The 24,866-nt window shown below is 50.3% G+C and overlaps 1 protein-coding gene across 1 annotated transcript in view; it reads right to left on the reverse strand.

Moving 5' to 3' along the window:
* The window catches only part of LRRC38 (leucine rich repeat containing 38), a 48,719-nt gene extending 24,678 nt beyond the window's left edge, over window positions 1-24,041 (reverse strand). Inside the window, exons 1-2 of the mRNA XM_077458381.1 lie at window positions 23,904-24,041; window positions 23,133-23,822 (exon numbers count right to left, since the gene is read on the reverse strand). Of these exons, the coding sequence (XP_077314507.1) occupies window positions 23,133-23,763 (631 nt within the window). The 5' untranslated portion in view covers window positions 23,764-23,822; window positions 23,904-24,041. The remainder of the gene's footprint in view (window positions 1-23,132; window positions 23,823-23,903) is intronic.
* Between the last annotated feature and the right edge of the window lie 825 nt (window positions 24,042-24,866).

The following is a 24,866-nucleotide window of genomic DNA, read 5'->3' on the forward strand; positions in this document are numbered from 1 at the left end:
GGAATCAATGAAAGCACAACTCCACCCTAAAATGACTCCGCCACCCACCTACTATTCCCCATACAGTGAGGAAAAAGTATTTGATTGGCTGCCGATTTTGTACGTTTGTCCCACTGACAAAGAAACGATCGTCTATAATTTTATTGGTCGGTTTATTATAACAGAGAGAAGAACAACAACAAAAATATCCAGAAAAACACATTTCACTAAAGTTATAAATTGATTTGCATTTAGTGAAATAAGTATGTGAACCCCGATCAATCAGCAAGATTTCTCCCTCCCAGGTGTCTTCTATACCGGTAACAAGCTGAGATTAGGAGCACTCTTCTCTCTTAAAGGGAGTGCTCCTAATCTCAGCTTGTTACCTGTATAGAAGACACCTGTCCACAGAAGCAACCAATCAGATTCCAATCTCTCCACCATGGAGACCAAAGATCTGTCCAAGGATGTCGGGGAGAAGATTGGAGACCTACACAAGGCTGGAATGGGCTACAAGACCATCGCCAAGCAGCTTGGTGAGAGGTGACAACAGTTGGTGGGATTATTATTCACAAAATAACGATGGATCTCCTCGGTCTGGGGCTCCATGGAAGATCTCCCCTCGTGGAGGATCAATGATCAGGAGAACGGTGAGGAATCCGCCCAGAACTACACCGGAGAATCTTCTCCATGATCTCAGCTGGGACCATAGTCACCAAGAGAACAATCGGTAACACACCGCGAGGGACTGAAATCCTGCAGCCCCCGTAAGATCCCCCCGCTCAGGAAATCACATGTACAGGTCCCCCCGCTCAGGAAATCACATGTACAGGTCCCCCCGCTCAGGAAATCACATGTACAGGTCCCCCCCGCTCAGGAAATCACATGTACAGGTACCCCCCGCTCAGGAAATCACATGTACAGGTCCCCCCCGCTCAGGAAATCACATGTACAGGTACCCCCCGCTCAGGAAATCACATGTACAGGTCCCCCCGCTCAGGAAATCACATGTACAGGTCCCCCCAGCTCAGGAAATCACATCTACAGGTCCGTTTGAAGATCACTAATGAACATCGAATGATTCCGAGGAGAACCGGGGGATGGGTTGTGGTCAGAGGAGACCAAAATCCAGATCTTTGACCTCAACTCAACTCACCGTGTTTGGAGGAGGAGGAATGCTGCCTATGACCCCAAGAACACCATCCCCCACCATCATACATGGAGGTCCTATGACCCCAAGAACACCATCCCCCACCGTCATACATGGAGGACCTATGACCTCAAGAACACCATCCCCCACCGTCATACATGGAGGTCCTATGACCCCAAGAGCACCATCCCCCACCGTCATACACGGAGGACCTATGACCCCAAGAACACCATCCCCCACCGTCATACATGGAGGACCTATGACCCCAAAAACACCAGCCCCCACTGTCATACATGGAGGACCTATGACCCCAAGAACACCATCCCCCACCGTCATACATGGAGGTCCTATGACCCCAAGAACACCATCCCCCACCGTCATACATGGAGGACCTATGACCCCAAGAACACCATCCCCCACCGTCATACATGGAGAACCTATGACCCCAAGAACATCATCCCCCACCATCATACATGGAGAACCTATGACCCCAAGAACACCATCCCCCACCGTCATACATGGAGGTCCTATGACCCCAAGAACTCCACCCCCCACCATCATACATGGAGAACCTATGACCCCAAGAGCACCACCCCCCACCGTCATACATGGAGGACCTATGACCCCAAGAACACCATCCCCCACCATCATACATGGAGGACCTATGACCCCAAGAACACCATCCCCCACCATCATACATGGAGAACCTATGACCCCAAGAACACCATCCCCCACCGTCATACATGGAGGACCTATGACCCCAAGAACACCATCCCCCACCGTCATACATGGAGGACCTATGACCCCAAGAACACCATCCCCCACCGTCATACATGGAGGACCTATGACCCCAAGAACACCATTCCCCCACCGTCATACATGGAGGTCCTATGACCCCAAGAACACCATCCCCCACCGTCATACATGGAGGACCTATGACCCCAAGAACACCATTCCCCCACCGTCATACATGGAGCACCTATGACCCCAAGAACACCATCCCCCACCGTCATACATGGAGGATCTATGACCCCAAGAACACCATCCCCCACCGTCATACATGGAGGATCTATGACCCCAAGAACACCATCCCCCACCGTCATACATGGAGAACCTATGACCCCAAGAACACCATCCCCCACCATCATACATGGAGAACCTATGACCCCAAGAACACCATCCCCCACCGTCATACATGGAGGTCCTATGACCCCAAGAACTCCACCCCCCACCATCATACATTGAGAACCTATGACCCCAAGAACACCATCCCCCACCATCATACATGGAGAACCTATGACCCCAAGAACACCATCCCCCACCATCATACATGGAGAACCTATGACCCCAAGAACTCCACCCCCCACCATCATACATGGAGAACCTATGACCCCAAGAACACCATCCCCCACCATCATACATGGAGAACCTATGACCCCAAGAACACCATCCCCCACCGTCATACATGGAGGTCCTATGACCCCAAGAACTCCACCCCCCACCATCATACATGGAGAACCTATGACCCCAAGAACACCATCCCCCACCATCATACATGGAGGACCTATGACCCCAAGAACACCATCCCCCACCATCATACATGGAGAACCTATGACCCCAAGAACACCACCCCCCACCGTCATACATGGAGGACCTATGACCCCAAGAACACCACCCCCCACCGTCATACATGGAGGACCTATGACCCCAAGAACACCATCCCCCACCGTCATACATGGAGGACCTATGACCCCAAGAGCACCATCCCCCACCATCATACATGGAGGACCTATGACCCCAAGAACACCATCCCCCACCGTCATACATGGAGGACCTATGACCCCAAGAACACCATCCCCCACTGTCATACATGGAGGACCTATGACCCCAAGAACACCATCCCCCACCATCATACATGGAGGTCCTATGACCCCAAGAACACCATCCCGCACCGTCATACATGGAGGACCTATGACCCCAAGAACACCACCCCCCACCGTCATACATGGAGGACCTATGACCCCAAGAACACCATCCCCCACCGTCATACATGGAGGACCTATGACCCCAAGAACACCATTCCCCCACCGTCATACATGGAGGTCCTATGACCCCAAGAACACCATCCCCCACCGTCATACATGGAGGACCTATGACCCCAAGAACACCATCCCCCCACCGTCATACATGGAGGACCTATGACCCCAAGAACACCATCCCCCACCGTCATACATGGAGGACCTATGACCCCAAGAACACCATCCCCCACCGTCATACACCGAGGACCTATGACCCCAAGAACACCATCCCCCACCCGTACCCCAAGACGACGTGATTTATCACGAAACGCTCAGGGCGGTGTGACACGCTATGTTTTGCCTCATCTACACAGCAGTCAGAACCAGGATATGATTTTGGAGATTTGCGATCGGCCGACGCTTCCCATTATGATATGCCTTTCTTTACTATAATTCTGTAAGTGCATTTCCTTTTTAATTTTATTTTAAATAAATGGTTTTACACTATTTGGAGTGCTCTTTTTCCTCTTATGGTGGACCATTCGTTTTCCTGTTGGAATATATCCGAGTCGTGTTTTAAAGTGGAGCCAGGGTTGGACGATTCAAGTTTCATGCATACTCTGACCTGATCTTTTATAAGCGCACCTTACTAGGACATCTGGTAAGGAGCCAACTTTATTCGTTTTGGTGGTGCACTTCAATTTGTTTCACGTTGGCACATGATTCAGAGATTTGGAGCCATTTGGGACACGTGGTGTTTCCGTCTACAGTGCATTTCATTTTTTCTTCACAAAGAACTTATCTCAATGAGGACTTTTTATTCATATATGTGATTTATCATTAATTTATGTGATTTATCCATTGGCACATTCCTTTGTGTTTAGGTTAGGACACAATATTACTGAGATTCACTGTTTATGTAAAGAGTGACACTGTTGCATACCTTTTATTAAATGTATTTAGTACATGCCATACATGAGGTTTTGGTATTCATAACGATACGATTTTTTGTTTTAATATTTTGCACTTTAAAATTTAGGGTGAAGTGTTGAAATCCTAATATATGCTATTAGGGATTGCGCGGTTTTCTCTCTCTTTTTTTTCCTATTTATGTATGTATATAACTTTTTGGTATATATTTGAACTGCAGCATCACAATTTTTTCCTTTTTTATTCTGTAGCGCGAATTTTCCTCTGTTTTTCTTGTCATACATGGAGGACCTATGACCCCAAGAACACCATCCCCCAACGTCATACATGGAGGACCTATGACCCCGAGAACACCATCCCCCACCGTCATACATGGAGGACCTATGACCCCAAGAACACCATCCCCCACCGTCATACATGGAGGACCTATGACCCCAAGAACACCATCCCCCACCGTCATACATGGAGGTCCTATGACCCCAAGAACACCATCCCCCACCGTCATACATGGAGGACCTATAATCCCAAGAACACCATCCCCCACCGTCATACATGGAGGTCCTATGATCCCAAGAACACCATCCCCCACCGTCATACATGGAGGTCCTATGATCCCAAGAACACCATCCCCCACCGTCATACATGGAGGTCCTATGACCCCAAGAACACCATCCCCCACCGTCATACATGGAGGTCCTATGATCCCAAGAACACCATCCCCCACCGTCATACATGGAGGACCTATGACCCCAAGAACACCATCCCCCACCGTCATACATGGAGGTCCTATGATCCCAAGAACACCATCCCCCACCGTCATACATGGAGGACCTAGGACCCCAAGAACACCACCGTCATACATGGAGGACCTATGACCCCAAGAACACCATCCCCCACCGTCATACATGGAGGACCTATGACCCCAAGAACACCATCCCCCACAGTCATACATGGAGGTCCTATGACCCCAAGAACACCATCCCCCACTGTCATACATGGAGGACCTATGACCCCAAGAACACCATCCCCCACCATCATACATGGAGGTCCTATGACCCCAAGAACACCATCCCGCACCGTCATACATGGAGGACCTATGACCCCAAGAACACCACCCCCCACCGTCATACATGGAGGACCTATGACCCCAAGAACACCATCCCCCACCGTCATACATGGAGGACCTATGACCCCAAGAACACCATTCCCCCACCGTCATACATGGAGGTCCTATGACCCCAAGAACACCATCCCCCACCGTCATACATGGAGAACCTATGACCCCAAGGACACCATTCCCCCACCGTCATACATGGAGGTCCTATGACCCCAAGAACACCATCCCCCACCGTCATACATGGAGGACCTATGACCCCAAGAACACCATCCCCCACCGTCATACATGGAGGTCCTATGATCCCAAGAACACCATCCCCCACCGTCATACATGGAGGACCTAGGACCCCAAGAACACCACCGTCATACATGGAGGACCTATGACCCCAAGAACACCATCCCCCACCGTCATACATGGAGGACCTATGACCCCAAGAACACCATCCCCCACAGTCATACATGGAGGTCCTATGATCCCAAGAACACCATCCCCCACCGTCATACATGGAGGACCTATGATCCCAAGAACACCATCCCCCACAGTCATACATGGAGGTCCTATGATCCCAAGAACACCATCCCCCACCGTCATACATGGAGGACCTATGACCCCAAGAACACCATCCCTCACCGTCATACATGGAGGACCTAGGACCCCAAGAACACCACCGTCATACATGGAGGACCTATGACCCCAAGAACACCATCCCCCACCGTCATACATGGAGGACCTATGACCCCAAGAACACCATCCCCCACCGTCATACATGGAGAACCTATGACCCCAAGGACACCATTCCCCCACCGTCATACATGGAGGTCCTATGACCCCAAGAACACCATCCCCCACCGTCATACATGGAGGACCTAGGACCCCAAGAACACCATCCCCCACCGTCATACATGGAGGACCTATGACTCCAAGAACACCATCCCCCATCATCATACATGGAGGACCTATGACCCCAAGAACACCATCCCCCACCGTCATACATGGAGGTCCTATGACCCCAAGAACACCATCCCCCAACGTCATACATGGAGGACCTATGACCCCAAGAACACCATCCCCCACTGTCATACATGGAGGACCTATGACCCCAAGGACACCATCCCCCACCATCATACATGGAGAACCTATGACCCCAAGGACACCATCCCCCACCGTCATACATGGAGGACCTATGATCCCAAGAACACCATCCCCCACAGTCATACATGGAGGTCCTATGATCCCAAGAACACCATCCCCCACCGTCATACATGGAGGACCTATGACCCCAAGAACACCACCGTCATACATGGAGGACCTATGACTCCAAGAACACCATCCCCCACCGTCATACATGGAGGTCCTATGACCCCAAGAACACCATCCCCCACCGTCATACATGGAGGTACTATGACCCCAAGAACACCATCCCCCACCGTCATACATGGAGGACCTATGACCCCAAGAACACCATCCCCCACCGTCATACATGGAGAACCTATGACCCCAAGGACACCATCCCCCACCGTCATACATGGAGGACCTAGGACCCCAAGAACACCACCGTCATACATGGAGGACCTATGACTCCAAGAACACCATCCCCCACCATCATACATGGAGGACCTATGACCCCAAGAACACCATCCCCCACCGTCATACATGGAGGTCCTATGACCCCAAGAACACCATCCCCCAACGTCATACATGGAGGACCTATGACCCCAAGAACACCATCCCCCACCGTCATACATGGAGGACCTATGACCCCAAGGACACCATCCCCCACCGTCATACATGGAGGTCCTATGACCCCAAGAACACCATCCCCCAACGTCATACATGGAGGACCTATGACCCCAAGAACACCATCCCCCACTGTCATACATGGAGAACCTATGACCCCAAGAACACCATCCCCCACCATCATACATGGAGAACCTATGACCCCAAGAACACCATCCCCCACCGTCATACATGGAGGTCCTATGACCCCAAGAACTCCACCCCCCACCATCATACATGGAGAACCTATGACCCCAAGAACACCATCCCCCACCATCATACATGGAGGACCTATGACCCCAAGAACACCATCCCCCACCATCATACATGGAGAACCTATGACCCCAAGAACACCACCCCCCACCGTCATACATGGAGGACCTATGACCCCAAGAACACCACCCCCCACCGTCATACATGGAGGACCTATGACCCCAAGAACACCATCCCCCACCGTCATACATGGAGGACCTATGACCCCAAGAGCACCATCCCCCACCATCATACATGGAGGACCTATGACCCCAAGAACACCATCCCCCACCGTCATACATGGAGGACCTATGACCCCAAGAACACCATCCCCCACTGTCATACATGGAGGACCTATGACCCCAAGAACACCATCCCCCACCATCATACATGGAGGTCCTATGACCCCAAGAACACCATCCCGCACCGTCATACATGGAGGACCTATGACCCCAAGAACACCACCCCCCACCGTCATACATGGAGGACCTATGACCCCAAGAACACCATCCCCCACCGTCATACATGGAGGACCTATGACCCCAAGAACACCATTCCCCCACCGTCATACATGGAGGTCCTATGACCCCAAGAACACCATCCCCCACCGTCATACATGGAGGACCTATGACCCCAAGAACACCATCCCCCACCCGTACCCCAAGACGACGTGATTTATCACGAAACGCTCAGGGCGGTGTGACACGCTACGTTTGGCCTCATCTACACAGCAGTCAGAACCAGGATATGATTTTGGAGATTTGCGATCGGCCGACGCTTCCCATTATGATATGCCTTTCTTTACTATAATTCTGTAAGTGCATTTCCTTTTTAATTTTATTTTAAATAAATGGTTTTACACTATTTGGAGTGCTCTTTTTCCTCTTATGGTGGACCATTCGTTTTCCTGTTGGAATATATCCGAGTCGTGTTTTAAAGTGGAGCCAGGGTTGGACGATTCAAGTTTCATGCATACTCTGACCTGATCTTTTATAAGCGCACCTTACTAGGACATCTGGTAAGGAGCCAACTTTATTCGTTTTGGTGGTGCACTTCAATTTGTTTCACGTTGGCACATGATTCAGAGATTTGGAGCCATTTGGGACACGTGGTGTTTCCGTCTACAGTGCATTTCATTTTTTCTTCACAAAGAACTTATCTCAATGAGGACTTTTTATTCATATATGTGATTTATCATTAATTTATGTGATTTATCCATTGGCACATTCCTTTGTGTTTAGGTTAGGACACAATATTACTGAGATTCACTGTTTATGTAAAGAGTGACACTGTTGCATACCTTTTATTAAATGTATTTAGTACATGCCATACATGAGGTTTTGGTATTCATAACGATACGATTTTTTGTTTTAATATTTTGCACTTTAAAATTTAGGGTGAAGTGTTGAAATCCTAATATATGCTATTAGGGATTGCGCGGTTTTCTCTCTCTTTTTTTTCCTATTTATGTATGTATATAACTTTTTGGTATATATTTGAACTGCAGCATCACAATTTTTTCCTTTTTTATTCTGTAGCGCGAATTTTCCTCTGTTTTTCTTGTCATACATGGAGGACCTATGACCCCAAGAACACCATCCCCCAACGTCATACATGGAGGACCTATGACCCCGAGAACACCATCCCCCACCGTCATACATGGAGGACCTATGACCCCAAGAACACCATCCCCCACCGTCATACATGGAGGACCTATGACCCCAAGAACACCATCCCCCAACGTCATACATGGAGGACCTATGACCCCGAGAACACCATCCCCCACCGTCATACATGGAGGACCTATGACCCCGAGAACACCATCCCCCACCGTCATACATGGAGGACCTATGACCCCAAGAACACCATCCCCCACCATCATACATGGAGGACCTATGACCCCGAGAACACCATCCCCCACCGTCATACATGGAGGACCTATGACCCCAAGAACACCATCCCCCACCGTCATACATGGAGGTCCTATGACCCCAAGAACACCATCCCCCAACGTCATACATGGAGGACCTATGACCCCAAGAACACCATCCCCCACCGTCATACACGGAGGTCCTATGACCCCAAGAACACCATCCCCCAACGTCATACATGGAGGACCTATGACCCCGAGAACACCATCCCCCACCGTCATACATGGAGGACCTATGACCCCAAGAACACCATCCCCCACCGTCATACATGGAGGACCTATGACCCCAAGAACACCATCCCCCACCGTCATACATGGAGGTCCTATGACCCCAAGAACACCATCCCCCACCGTCATACATGGAGGACCTATAATCCCAAGAACACCATCCCCCACCGTCATACATGGAGGTCCTATGATCCCAAGAACACCATCCCCCACCGTCATACATGGAGGTCCTATGATCCCAAGAACACCATCCCCCACCGTCATACATGGAGGTCCTATGACCCCAAGAACACCATCCCCCACCGTCATACATGGAGGTCCTATGATCCCAAGAACACCATCCCCCACCGTCATACATGGAGGACCTATGACCCCAAGAACACCATCCCCCACCGTCATACATGGAGGTCCTATGATCCCAAGAACACCATCCCCCACCGTCATACATGGAGGACCTAGGACCCCAAGAACACCACCGTCATACATGGAGGACCTATGACCCCAAGAACACCATCCCCCACCGTCATACATGGAGGACCTATGACCCCAAGAACACCATCCCCCACAGTCATACATGGAGGTCCTATGATCCCAAGAACACCATCCCCCACCGTCATACATGGAGGACCTATGATCCCAAGAACACCATCCCCCACAGTCATACATGGAGGTCCTATGATCCCAAGAACACCATCCCCCACCGTCATACATGGAGGACCTATGACCCCAAGAACACCATCCCTCACCGTCATACATGGAGGACCTAGGACCCCAAGAACACCACCGTCATACATGGAGGACCTATGACCCCAAGAACACCATCCCCCACCGTCATACATGGAGGACCTATGACCCCAAGAACACCATCCCCCACCGTCATACATGGAGAACCTATGACCCCAAGGACACCATCCCCCACCGTCATACATGGAGGACCTAGGACCCCAAGAACACCATCCCCCACCGTCATACATGGAGGACCTATGACTCCAAGAACACCATCCCCCATCATCATACATGGAGGACCTATGACCCCAAGAACACCATCCCCCACCGTCATACATGGAGGTCCTATGACCCCAAGAACACCATCCCCCAACGTCATACATGGAGAACCTATGACCCCAAGGACACCATCCCCCACCGTCATACATGGAGGACCTAGGACCCCAAGAACACCACCGTCATACATGGAGGACCTATGACTCCAAGAACACCATCCCCCACCATCATACATGAAGGTCCTATGACCCCAAGAACACCATCCCCCAACGTCATACATGGAGGACCTATGACCCCAAGAACACCATCCCCCACCGTCATACATGGAGGTCCTATGACCCCAAGAACACCATCCCCCAACGTCATACATGGAGGACCTATGACCCCAAGGACACCATCCCCCACCGTCATACATGGAGGACCTATGACCCCAAGAACACCATCCCCCACCGTCATACATGGAGGACCTATGACCCCAAGAACACCATCCCCCAACGTCATACATGGAGGAGGAGCCATTATGCTTTGGGGTTTTTTTCTGCTAAGAGGACAGGACAACTTCACCGCATCAAAGAGACGATGGACGAGGCCATGTACCATCAAATATTGGGTGAGAAGCACTGGGGGAGGGGAGCTGGGCTCTGAGAAGTGAAATTTCCTCCCCCAATCATTGTAAATTTACTTTTGCACAGAAGATACAGCAATGCTGATAATAACCTCTCAATGTGGGTGTGGTCATACATCCTGTTCATTCTGATTCTGTTGGCTGCTTGAAACCCCTTTGTGTGAATAATGTGAGACTTCCTCAGGGTCCCCGGACACAGACGGATAAAGGATTGTGTGGTGTGAAGTGTGGAGTCAGCAGGAATGATGTATTATGAATCGCTCGCCCGCTTCCCCTCATATAATGTGACGGGGTGAGGGGGTCCGGGAGGTAATTAGTGGACTTCAGTAGCTTTACTTTAATGAATCTGCCCTCAGTGAGCGCCCCCCATCCATCATCTCAGACGTGTCTTCAGGGATACATTTCCAGCGCTGGATTCTGATCCTTCCAACCGCCGCCGTCCTTATTATGAGATAGTAGGAGGGGCCTCTCTGCTCACAAGGCCGCCATTATTGAAGAGGGAATTGGACATCAAGGTTTTAATGATTTTACATCACACGGTCCTTGGATTTGCTGATTTGTATTTCTTCACCTAAAACAGATGGTCTCCTCCATACCGGATACAGAACCAACAGCAGATAATTAGTGCTGACTGCTGAGAAATACGACCCGAGATCATCCGACACAAATGGCGGCCAATCCCTCCCCCACTGACACCACTCACATGGAGGAGACCCAGAACCTCTCACATGGAGGAGAGCCGGAACCTCTCACATAGAGGAGACCCGGAACCTCTCACATAGAGGAGACCCGGAACCTCTCACATGGAGGAGAGCCGGAACCTCTCACGTGGAGGAGACCCGAAACCTCTCACGTGGAGGAGAGTCGGAACCTCTCACGTGGAGGAGAGTCGGAACCTCTCACGTGGAGGAGAGCCGGAACCTCTCACATGGAGGAGAGCCGGAACCTCTCACATGGAGGAGAGCCGGAACCTCTCACGTGGAGGAGAGCCGGAACCTCTCACGTGGAGGAGAGTCGGAACCTCTCACGTGGAGGAGAGTCGGAACCTCTCACGTGGAGGAGAGCCGGAACCTCTCACATGGAGGAGAGCCGGAACCTCTCACATGGAGGAGAGCCGGAACCTCTCACATGGAGGAGAGGAGAGCCGGAACCTCTCACGTGGAGGAGAGCCGGAACCTCTCACATGGAGGAGAGCCGGAACCTCTCACATGGAGGAGAGCCGGAACCTCTCACATGGAGGAGAGGAGAGCCGGAACCACTCACATGGAGGAGAGGAGAGCCGGAACCACTCACATGGAGGAGAGGAGAGCCGGAACCACTCACATGGAGGAGAGGAGAGCCGGAACCACTCACATGGAGGAGAGGAGAGCCGGAACCTCTCACGTGGAGGAGAGCCGGAACCTCTCACATGGAGGAGAGCCGGAACCTCTCACATGGAGGAGACCCAGAACCTCTCACGTGGAGGAGAGCCGGAACCTCTCCAGTGGAGGAGAGCCAGAACCTCTCCAGTGGAGGAGAGTCGGAACCTCTCACGTGGAGGAGAGCCGGAACCTCTCACGTGGAGGAGAGCCGGAACCTCTCACGTGGAGGAGAGCCGGAACCACTCCAGTGGAGGAGAGCCGGAACCTCTCACGTGGAGGAGAGTCGGAACCTCTCACGTGGAGGAGAGTCGGAACCTCTCACATGGAGGAGAGCCGGAACCTCTCATATGGAGGAGAGCCGGAACCTCTCACATGGAGGAGAGCCGGAACCTCTCACATGGAGGAGAGCCGGAACCTCTCACATGGAGGAGAGGAGAGCCGGAACCTCTCACATGGAGGAGAGCCGGAACCTCTCACATGGAGGAGAGCCGGAACCTCTCACATGGAGGAGAGGAGAGCCGGAACCCCTCACGTGGAGGAGAGCCGGAACCTCTCACATGGAGGAGAGCCGGAACCTCTCACATGGAGGAGAGCCGGAACCTCTCACATGGAGGAGAGCCGGAACCTCTCACATGGAGGAGAGGAGAGCCGGAACCACTCACATGGAGGAGAGGAGAGCCGGAACCACTCACATGGAGGAGAGGAGAGCCGGAACCTCTCACGTGGAGGAGAGCCGGAACCTCTCACATGGAGGAGAGCCGGAACCTCTCACATGGAGGAGAGCCGGAACCTCTCACGTGGAGGAGAGCCGGAACCTCTCCAGTGGAGGAGAGCCGGAACCTCTCCAGTGGAGGAGAGTCGGAACCTCTCACGTGGAGGAGAGCCGGAACCTCTCACATGGAGGAGAGCCGGAACCACTCCAGTGGAGGAGAGTCGGAACCTCTCACGTGGAGGAGAGTCGGAACCTCTCACATGGAGGAGAGCCGGAACCTCTCATATGGAGGAGAGCAAAAACCTCTCACATGGAGGAGACCTGGAACCACTCACGTGGAGGAGAGCCGGAACCACTCACGTGGAGGAGAGCCGGAACCTCTCACGTGGAGGAACCTCTCCAGTGGAGGAGAGCCGGAACCTCTCACGTGGAGGAGAGCCGGAACCTCTCACGTGGAGGAGAGCCGGAACCTCTCTCATCCATACTGATCACCTTTTGGGATTAATTGGAATGTCGATTGTGGGCCAGGTCTTCTCATTCAACATCAGTACCTGACGGACACAAATTCCCACAAACCCTCCAACATATTGTGCAGATTTTACCCAGAAGAGTGGAAGATATTAAAGCCACAAAAGGAGGACCAATCCATAATAATGGCCATGGAGGGGAGGGGGGGGGGCACATCTCTATTAATGGTCATGGTTTTGGAATGGAATGGCCGACGAGCTCACAGTGGTGGGATGGTCACTTGGTCCATAAAGACATGGTGTGTCCGGACCTGAACCCTACTGAACCCTGATTTCTAAAAATTAGTACAAATTCCCATAGACAGTCCACAGGGAGAAGCCTAGAAGTCTGGAGGAACTCAGGAGCCCTTGAGAGTGCAGGATGGTATAACCACAATCCCTACTGATCCCCTGACCTCATCCCTACTGATCCCCTGACCTCATCCCTACTGATCCCCTGACCTCACCCCTACTGATCCCCTGACCTCACCCCTACTGATCCCCTGACCTCATCCCTACTGATCCCCTGACCTCATCCCTACTGATCCCCTGACCTCATCCCTACTGATCCCCTGACCTCATCCCTACTGATCCCCTGACCTCACCCCTACTGATCCCCTGACCTCACCCCTACTGATCATCTGACCTCATCCCTACTGATCCCCTGACCTCATCCCTACTGATCCCCTGACCTCACCCCTACTGATCCCCTGACCTCACCCCTACTGATCCCCTGACCTCACCCCTACTGATCCCCTGACCTCACCCCTACTGATCATCTGACCTCACCCCTACTGATCATCTGACCTCATCCCTACTGATCCCCTGACCTCATCCCTACTGATCCCCTGACCTCACCCCTACTGATCACCTGACCTCATCTCTACTGATCACCTGACCTCATCTCTACTGATCACCTGACCTCATCTCTACTGATCACCTGACCTCATCTCTACTGATCACCTGACCTCATCCCTACCGATCCCCTGACCTCATCCCTACTGATCATCTGACCTCATCCCTACTGATCCCCTGACCTCACCCCTACTGATCCCCTGACCTCACCCCTACTGATCCCCTGACCTCACCCCTACTGATCATCTGACCTCACCCCTACTGATCATCTGACCTCATCCCTACTGATCCCCTGACCTCATCCCTACTGATCCCCTGACCTCACCCCTACTGATCACCTGACCTCATCTCTACTGATCACCTGACCTCATCGCTACTGATCACCTGACCTCATCCCTACTGATCCCCTGACCTCATCCCTACTGATCCCCTGACCTCATCCCTACTGATCACCTGACCTCATCCCTACTGATCACCTGACGCAATGCGATGACGGAGCCGATACGCAACGCTCGTGGTCAGCGGGCCACCAGACACCTACGATCGCTCCTGACAGAGATCTGTCAATGTAAATAGAAAGATCTCCGTTCTGTCAGGGGAGGATAGACAGATCTGCTGTTCCTAGTGTTTAGGAACAGCGATCGTTTTCCTCCTCCAGGCAGTCCCCTCCCCCCACAGTTAGAAAACACCTCCCAGGGAACACAGTGGTGTAGTGGTTAGCACTCTCACCTAGCAGTAAGAAGGGTCACTGGTTTGAATCCCAACCATGACACTACCTGCCTGGAGTTTGCATGTTCTCCCTGTGCCTGCGTGGGTTTCCTCCGGGTACTCTGGTTTCCTCCCACACTCCAAAGACATGCAGGGAGGTTAATTGGCTTCTGTTCCAAAATTGGCCCCAGTATATGAATGGGGACCTTGGATTGTGGCTCCTTGAGGGTAGGGACGATGTGAATGTGCAATGTACAGGGATAGGGACAATTGTAGACACTCAGGTTGAACTGGATGGACTGGTGTCTTTATTCAACCTTACTAACTATGTAACTATGAAACACACTTAACCCCTCGATCACCCCCTGGTGTTAACTCCTTCACTGCCAGTGACATTTATACAGTAATCGGTGCATTTTCATAGCTCTGATCGCTGTATAAATGTCACTGGTCCCAAAAAAGTGTCCAATGTGTCTTCCACAATGTCGCAGTCCCGCTAAAAATCACAGATCACCGCCATTACTGATAAAAAAAAAGCCATAAATCTATCGCCTATTTTGTAAGCACTATAACTTTATTGCAAACCAATCAATAAACGCTTATTGTGATACAAATCGTCCCAAACTGAGGAAGAAATTAGTTTTTAACATTTTTTGGATATTATAATAAAAAGTAAAAAACTTTTTTTTTCCCCCAAATTGTCGCTCTTTGTCGTTTATGGCACAGAAAAAAAAGCCGCTGAGATGACCAAATCCCACCAAAAGAATTTGTGGGGGGAAAAAACGTCACCTGACCGCGCAATTGTCACTTAAAGAGACACAGTGCCAAATCACCAAAAATGGCCTGGTCATTAAGGGGGTAAATCCGCCCAATCCTTAAATGGTTAAAGCATGTTTTTAAATCCCACTTCATGAGAATGCTTCTTCTCGCACATTGATTTCATTTCTGGTCATCTTGTTTATGGTGAGATGAGCCCTGTGTACTGTGCTGGGAAGTCTCCATCCATCCATCTGCTCATCCATCCATCCATCTGCTCATCCATCCATCCATCTGCTCATCCATCCATCTGCTCATCCTCCCACTCATCCATCCATCCGCTCTTCCATCTGCTCATCCATCCACTCATCCATCCATCCATCTGCTCATCCACCCACTCATCCATCCATCCACTCATCTATCCGCTCATCCATCATCCGCGCATCCATCCACTCATGCATCCATCCACCTGATTATCCATCCATCTGTCTGCTCATCCATCCATCCATCTGCTCATCCACCCACTCATCCATTAATCCACTCATCTATCCACTCATCCATCCATCCGTTCATCCATCATCCACTTATCCATCATCCGCGCATCCATCCATCTGCTCATCCATCCATCCACTCATCCATCCGTTCATCCATCATCCACTCATCTATCATCCACGCATCCATCCATCTGCTCATCCATTCATACATCCATCCGCTCATCCATTCATACATCCATCCGCTCATCTATCCATCCGCTCATCTATCCATCCGCTCATCCATTCATCTGCTCATCCATCTATCCGCTCATCCATCCATCCACTCATCCATCCATCCACTCATCCATCCATCCACTCATCAACTCATCCATCTGCTTATCCATCCATCCACTCATCCATCTGCTTATCCATCCATCCATCCACTCATCCATCCGCTCATCCATCCATCCACTCATCCATCCATCCACTCATCAACTCATCCATTCATACATCCATCCGCTCATCTATCCATCCGCTCATCCATTCATCTGCTCATCCATCTATCCGCTCATCCATCCATCCACTCATCCATCCATCCACTCATCCATCCATCCATTTATCAACTCATCCATCTGCTTATCCATCCATCCACTCATCCATCTGCTTATCCATCCATCCATCCACTCATCCATCCGCTCATCCATCCATCCACTCATCCATCCATCCACTCATCAACTCATCCATCTGCTTATCCATTCATACATCCATCCGCTCATCTATCCATCCGCTCATCTATCCATCCGCTCATCCATTCATCTGCTCATCCATCTATCCGCTCATCCATCCATCCACTCATCCATCCATCCACTCATCAACTCATCCATCTACTTATCCATCCATCCACTCATCCATCTGCTTATCCATCCATTCATCCACTCATCCATCCGCTCATCCATCCATCCACTCATCCATCCGTTCATCCACTCATCCATCATCTGCGCATCCATCCATCCACTCATCCATCCGTTCATCCATCCATCATCCACCCGCACATCCATCCATCTGCTCATCCATCCCTACACTCATCCATCCACTCATCCATCCATCCACTCATCCATCTATCCGCTTATCCACCCATCCATCCACTCATCCATCTGCTCATCCACCCATCCACTCATCCATCCGCTCTTCCACCCACTCATTCATTCGCTCGTCCATCCATCCACTCATCCATCCGCTCATCCATCCGCTCATCCATCCGCTCATCCATCCATCCATCTTGGGTTTTCTCCCTACAATCACGGTGGGCCCTCCTGTAGTCGGAGGATCTGGTGACCAGTTTTGGTAGTAGGTTGTGAATAGTCTTTTATCACTTAGAATTAATTTGAATTTTGTAATTTTTTTCTGGAATTTGAAGGATTTATTGTTCCGATCACAACATTTATTGTGCTAATCCATCCATCCACTCATCCATCCGCTCATCCATCCGTTCATCCACTCATCCGCGCATCCATCCATCCACTCATCCATCCGCTCATCCATCCGTTCATCCACTCATCCATCATCCGCGCATCCATCCATCCACTCATCCATCCGCTCATCCACTCATCCATCATCCACGCATCCATCCATCCACTCATCCATCCGCTCATCCATCCGTTCATCCACTCATCCATCATCCGCGCATCCATCCATCCACTCATCCATCCTCTCATCCACTCATCCATCATCCACGCATCCATCCATCCACTCATCCATCCATCCGTTCATCCACTCATCCATCATCTGCGCATCCATCCACCCGCTCATCCATCCATCCGCTCATCCTTCCATCCGCTCATCCTTCCATAATCCACTCATCCATCCATAATCCACTCATCCATCCGCACATCCATCCATCTGCTCATCCATCCCTCCACTCATCCATCCATCCGCTCATCCATCTTGGGTTTTCTCCCTACAATCACAGTGGGCCCTCCTGTAGTCGGAGGATCTGGTGACCAGTTTTGGTAGTAGGTTGTGAATAGTCTTTTATCACTTATAATTAATTTGAATTTTGTAATTTTTTTCCGGAATTTGAAGGATTTATTGTTCCGATCACAACATTCATTGTGCTCATCCATCCGTTCATCCATCATCCGTGCATCCATCCATCCACTCATCCATCCGTTCATCCATCATCCGTGCATCCATCCATCCACTCATCCATCCGTTCATCCATCATCCGCGCATCCATCCATCCGCTCATCCATCCATCCGCTCATCCATCCATCCATCCGCTTATCCATCCATCCGCTCATCCATCCATCCATCTTGGGTTTTCTCCCTACAATCACGGTGGGCCCTCCTGTAGTCGGAGGATCTGGTGACCAGTTTTGGTAGTAGGTTGTGAATAGTCTTTTATCGCTTATAATTAATTTGAATTTTGTAAATTTGTTACGGAATTTGAAGGATTTATTGTTCCGATCACAACATTCATTGTGCTGAAGAAAACATCCCGGCAAAAACCTGACCAATGAGCCGAGAATATACAGACAGGGAACACGTCCGGTACGGGAGAACCTATACACCTACCGGGGGAATCTATTCTGCAACGCACCGCTGACATCCCACCGAAGCCAGAGCAAGGAGAGGATGTGAGGGGGTGACGGAGCGGAGCGCCCCTTTACTACCAGACAGAATCTATCAGCAGATCAATGTAATGAATGTATTCACTGGGGGAGGGGCTCCTATAGGGGGACAGAGGACAGACACATATGAGGTATGACGACAGACATTTATGTGGACAGACACATATGAGGACAGACACGTATGAGGTATGTGGACAGACACGTATGACATATGTGGACAGACACGTATGTGGACAGACACGTATGAGGTATGTGGACAGACACGTATGACATATGTGGACAGACACGTATGTGGACAGACACGTATGAGGTATCACGACAGACATGTATGTGGACAGACACATATGAGGTATGACGACAGACACATATGAGGACAGACACGTATGTGGACAGACACGTATGATGTATGTGGACAGACACGTATGAGGTATGAGCACAAACACGTATGTGGACAGACACGTATGAGGTATCACGACAGACACATATGAGGACAGACACGTATGTGGACAGACACGTATGATGTATGTGGACAGACACGTATGAGGTATGAGCACAAACATGTATGTGGACAGACACGTATAAGGAATGTGGACAGACACATATGAGGTATGTGGACAGACACGTATGTGGACAGACACGTATGAGGTATGAGGACAGACATGTATGAAGACAGACATTTATGAGGACAGACACGTATGAGGTATGAGGACAGACACATGAGGACAGACACATATGAGGACAGAGGACAGACACGTATGAGGACAGAGGACAGACACGTATGAGGACAGACACGTATGAGGTATGAGGACAGACACGTATGAGGTATGAGGACAGACACGTATGAGGTATGAGGACAGACACGTATGAGGACAGACACGTATGAGGACAGACACGTATGAGGACAGACACGTATGAGGTATGAGGACAGACACGTATGAGGACAGACACGTATGAGGACAGACACGTATGAGGACAGACACGTATGAGGACAGACACGTATGAGGTATGAGGACAGACACGTATGAGGTATGTGGACAGACATGTATAAGGTATGTGGACAGACACATATAAGGTATGTGGACAGACACGTATGAGGTATGTGGACAGACACGTATGAGGTATGTGGACAGACACGTATGAGGTATGAGGACAGACACGTATGAGGAATGTGGACAGACATGTATAAGGTATGTGGACAGACACATATAAGGTATGTGGACAGACACGTATGAGGTATGAGGACAGACAGATATGTAGAGAGACATATATGAGGACAGACACGTATGTGGAGACACAGGTGAGGACAGAGATGTATGTAGAGAAACACAGATGAGGACAGACACATATGTAGAGAGACAAGGCTGAGGACAGACATGTATGGGGACAGAAAGGTATGTGGAGAGACACAGGTGAGGACAAATATGTATGAGGACAGACACATATGGGGACAGACACGTATGTAGAGAGAGACACGTATGGGGAGAGACACGTATGGGGAGAGACACGTATGGGGAGAGACACGTATGGGGAGAGACACGTATGGGGAGAGACACGTATGGGGAGAGACACGTATGGGGAGAGACACGTATTGGGACAGACACCTATGGGGACAGACACGTATGTGGAGAGACACAGGTGAGGACAGATAGGTATGGGGACAGACACGTATGTGGAGAGACACAGGTGGGGAGAGACACGTATGAGGACAGACACGTATGGGGACAGAAATGTATGTATAGAGACACGTATGGGGACAGACACGTATGTATAGAGACACGCATGTATAGAGACACGTATGTGGAGAGACACGTATGTGGAGAGACACGTATGAGGACAGACACGTATGAGGACAGACACGTATGAGGACAGACACGTATGAGGACAGACACGTATGAGGACAGACACGTATGTATAGAGACACGTATGTATAGAGACACAGGTGGGGAGAGACACGTATGAGGACAGACATGTATGGGGAAAGAAATGTATGTATAGAGACACATATGGGGACAGACACATATGTATAGAGACATATATGGGGACAGACACGTATGTATAGAGACACGTTTGGGGACAGACACGCATGTATAGAGACACGTATGGGGACAAACACGTATGTATAGAGACACGTTTGGGGACAGACACGCATGTATAGAGACACGTATGGGGACAGACACGCATGTATAGAGACACGTTTGGGGACAGACACGCATGTATAGAGACACGTATGGCGACAGACACGCATGTATAGAGACACGTATAGGGACAGACACAGGTGGGGAGAGACACGTATGGGGACTGACACAGGTGGGGACTGACACGTATGTATAGAGACACGTATGAGGTATGAGGACAGACACGTATGAGGTATGAGGACAGACATGTATGTGGACAGACACGTATGGGGACTGACACGTATGAGGTATGAGGACAGACACGTATGGGCACTGACACGTATGTATAGAGACACGTATGAGGTAAGAGGACAGACACGTATGAGGTATGAGGACAGACATGTATGTGGACAGACACGTATGGGGACTGACACGTATGGGGACAGACACGTATGGGGACTGACACGTATGGGGACTGACACGTATGGGGACTGACACGTATGGGGACTGACACGTATGTATAGAGACACATATGAGGTAAGAGGACAGACATGTATGAGGACAGACACGTATGAGGTATGTGGACAGACACGTATGTATAGAGACACGTATGGGGACTGACACGTATGTATAGAGACACGTATGGGGACTGACACGTATGAGGTATGAGGACAGACACGTATGGGGACTGACACGTATGAGGTATGAGGACTGACACGTATGGGGACTGACACGTATGTATAGAGACACATGAGGTAAGAGGACAGACACGTATGAGGTAGGAGGACAGACATGTATGTGGACAGACATGTATGTGGACAGACACGTATGGGGACTGACACGTATGAGGACTGACACGTATGGGGACTGACACGTATGTATAGAGACACGTATGAGGTAAGAGGACAGACATGTATGAGGACAGACACGTATGAGGTATGTGGACAGACATTTATGTGGACAGACACGTATGGGGACTGACACGTATGGGGACTGACACGTATGGGGACTGACACGTATGGGGACTGACACGTATGTATAGAGACACGTATGAGGTATGAGGACAGACACGTATGAGGTATGAGGACAGACATGTATGTGGACAGACACGTATGGGGACTGACACGTATGAGGTATGAGGACAGACACGTATGGGGACTGACACGTATGTATAGAGACACGTATGAGGTAAGAGGACAGACATGTATGAGGACAGACACGTATGAGGTATGTGGACAGACACGTATGGGGACAGACACGTATGAGGACAGACACGTATGGGGACAGACACGTATGGGGACAGACACGTATGGGGACAGACACGTATGGGGACAGACACGTATGAGGTAAGAGGACAGACACGTATGAGGTATGTGGACAGACATGTATGTGGACAGACATGTATGGGGACTGACACGTATGAGGACAGACACGTATGAGGTAAGAGGACAGACATGTATGAGGACAGACACGTATGAGGTATGTGGACAGACATTTATGTGGACAGACACGTATGGGGACTGACACGTATGGGGACTGACACGTATGGGGACTGACACGTATGGGGACTGACACGTATGTATAGAGACACGTATGAGGTAAGAGGACAGACATGTATGAGGACAGACATGTATGAGGTATGTGGACAGACATGTATGTGGACAGACATTTATGTGGACAGACATTTATGTGGACAGACACGTATGGGGACTGACACGTATGGGGACTGACACGTATGGGGACTGACACGTATGGGGACTGACACGTATGAGGACAGACACGTATGAGGACAGACACGTATGTATAGAGACACGTATGGGGACAGACAAGCCACATTTCCGGTTCCCATCTGCAGAGCAGTGAAGGAGTGGAAGGGGTGGCGGGCTGTTCCCGGGGATCTGGGGGTATGTAGATGTTGGGCTCTACTCTAAGCATAGAGGGGTCCCTGTTCACATGTGGAACTCTCCAACACGTCAATGTCAGGCCCACATGGGGTGACACGTGACCCACCTTTCTGGAGTTTATTGGAATTCTCATCAATCCAGAAGAAGAGATTGGCAAACTCGCAGTCGCATAGCCAAGGGTTCCCCTCCAGGCGGACGGTCCGGAGAGACGGCAGCGATTCCAGCACCGCCACGCTGATACTTTGCAGATTATTGTCATTGAGTTCCAGCACTTGGAGAGCGTCCAGGTTCTCGAAGGCTTCTTGGTGAACCTCGGAGAGATTATTGTTCCCCAGACTTAGCTTGATGAGCCGGTCGGCCGATTTGAAGATGCCGGCTTCCAGCTGGGTCAGGTTGTTGTAACTTAAATCCAGGAAGACCAGGCGGGTGGAGGTGCTGAAGGTGCCCTCTTCCAGCGCGGTCAGCGAGTTGTTCCGGAGGTCCAGGTAGACCAGGTCGGCGTAGAACAAGAACAGGTCCGCCGGGATGGACTGGATGTGGTTGTTGGCGGCCAGAAGTTTCCGAATGTCCAAGGGGAAGAGATTGGGAAGGCTGGGAAGACCTTGATCCCGGCAGTCTATGGTGTGATAGTCCAAGCAGAGGCAGACAGAAGGGCAAAGGAGACTTCGAGGCAACATGAGGAAGAGGCAAAGCAGGCAGAAGAGAGGCGAGGCGTAGCAGAGGACGCATGGCAGCATTGTAGAGGATTTCCAAGGACTAGGACACCCACATTGTTCTCCTTCTATGTGAATGGATCCTGGAGATCACATAACATCACAGATCAGATGGCGGCAGACTAGGGGGAGGGGAAGACGCAGGGAATAAAATAGTCACTTACCCAATCACATCCACCGTGGACCCCGCATCACCTGTGGAGGAAACGTCAGGAAATTTACTGACAGCCACCATTTCATACAATCTCACATATTGTAGATCTATGGGGGGGATTTACTAAAGGCAAAGAGACGGCGCACTCTGCAAGTGCAATTCCTCCAGAGCCAAGAATACCCAATCACGTGCCAGGGAAATAAAAAAACAATATCTTTTCTTGCATGTGATTGGATGATGGAAGTCAGCAGACCTCCCCCTCAATTACTACTAAGCTCTGGACCAACTACATTTCATATAGTCTATTTGTCTTTACTAAATCCCCCCATTGTGTCCCCCCATCTATACTGTACATTCACCATCCCTACCGTACATTCACCATCTCTACCATACATTCACATTCCCCATCTATACTGTACATTCACCATCCCTACCATACATTCACATCCCCATCTATACTGTACATTCACCATCCCTACCATACATTCACATCCCCATCTATACTGTACATTCACCATCCCTACCATACATTCACATTCACCATCCCTATCATACATTTACATTACCCATCTCTACCGTACATTCACATTCCCCATCTATACCGTACATTCACATCCCCCATCTCTACCATACATTCACATTCACCATCCCTATCATACATTCACATCCCCATCTCTACCATACATTCACATCCCCATCTCTACAATACATTCACATCCCCATCTCTACCGTACATTCACACCCCCATCTCTACCATACATTCACATCCCCATCTCTACCGTACATTCACATCCCCATCTCTACCATACATTCACATCCCCATCTCTACAATACATTCACATCCCCATCTCTACAATACATTCACATCCCCATCTCTACCATACATTCACATCCCCATCTCTACAATACATTCACATCCCCATCTCTACAATACATTCACATCCCCATCTCTACCATACATTCACCATTCCCC

This window comes from Lithobates pipiens, unplaced genomic scaffold (genome assembly GCF_037356315.1).
Source record: "Lithobates pipiens isolate NorthernLeopardFrog02 unplaced genomic scaffold, aLitPip1_a1.2 Scaffold_27, whole genome shotgun sequence".
Classification (NCBI taxonomy): Eukaryota; Metazoa; Chordata; class Amphibia; order Anura; family Ranidae; genus Lithobates; species Lithobates pipiens.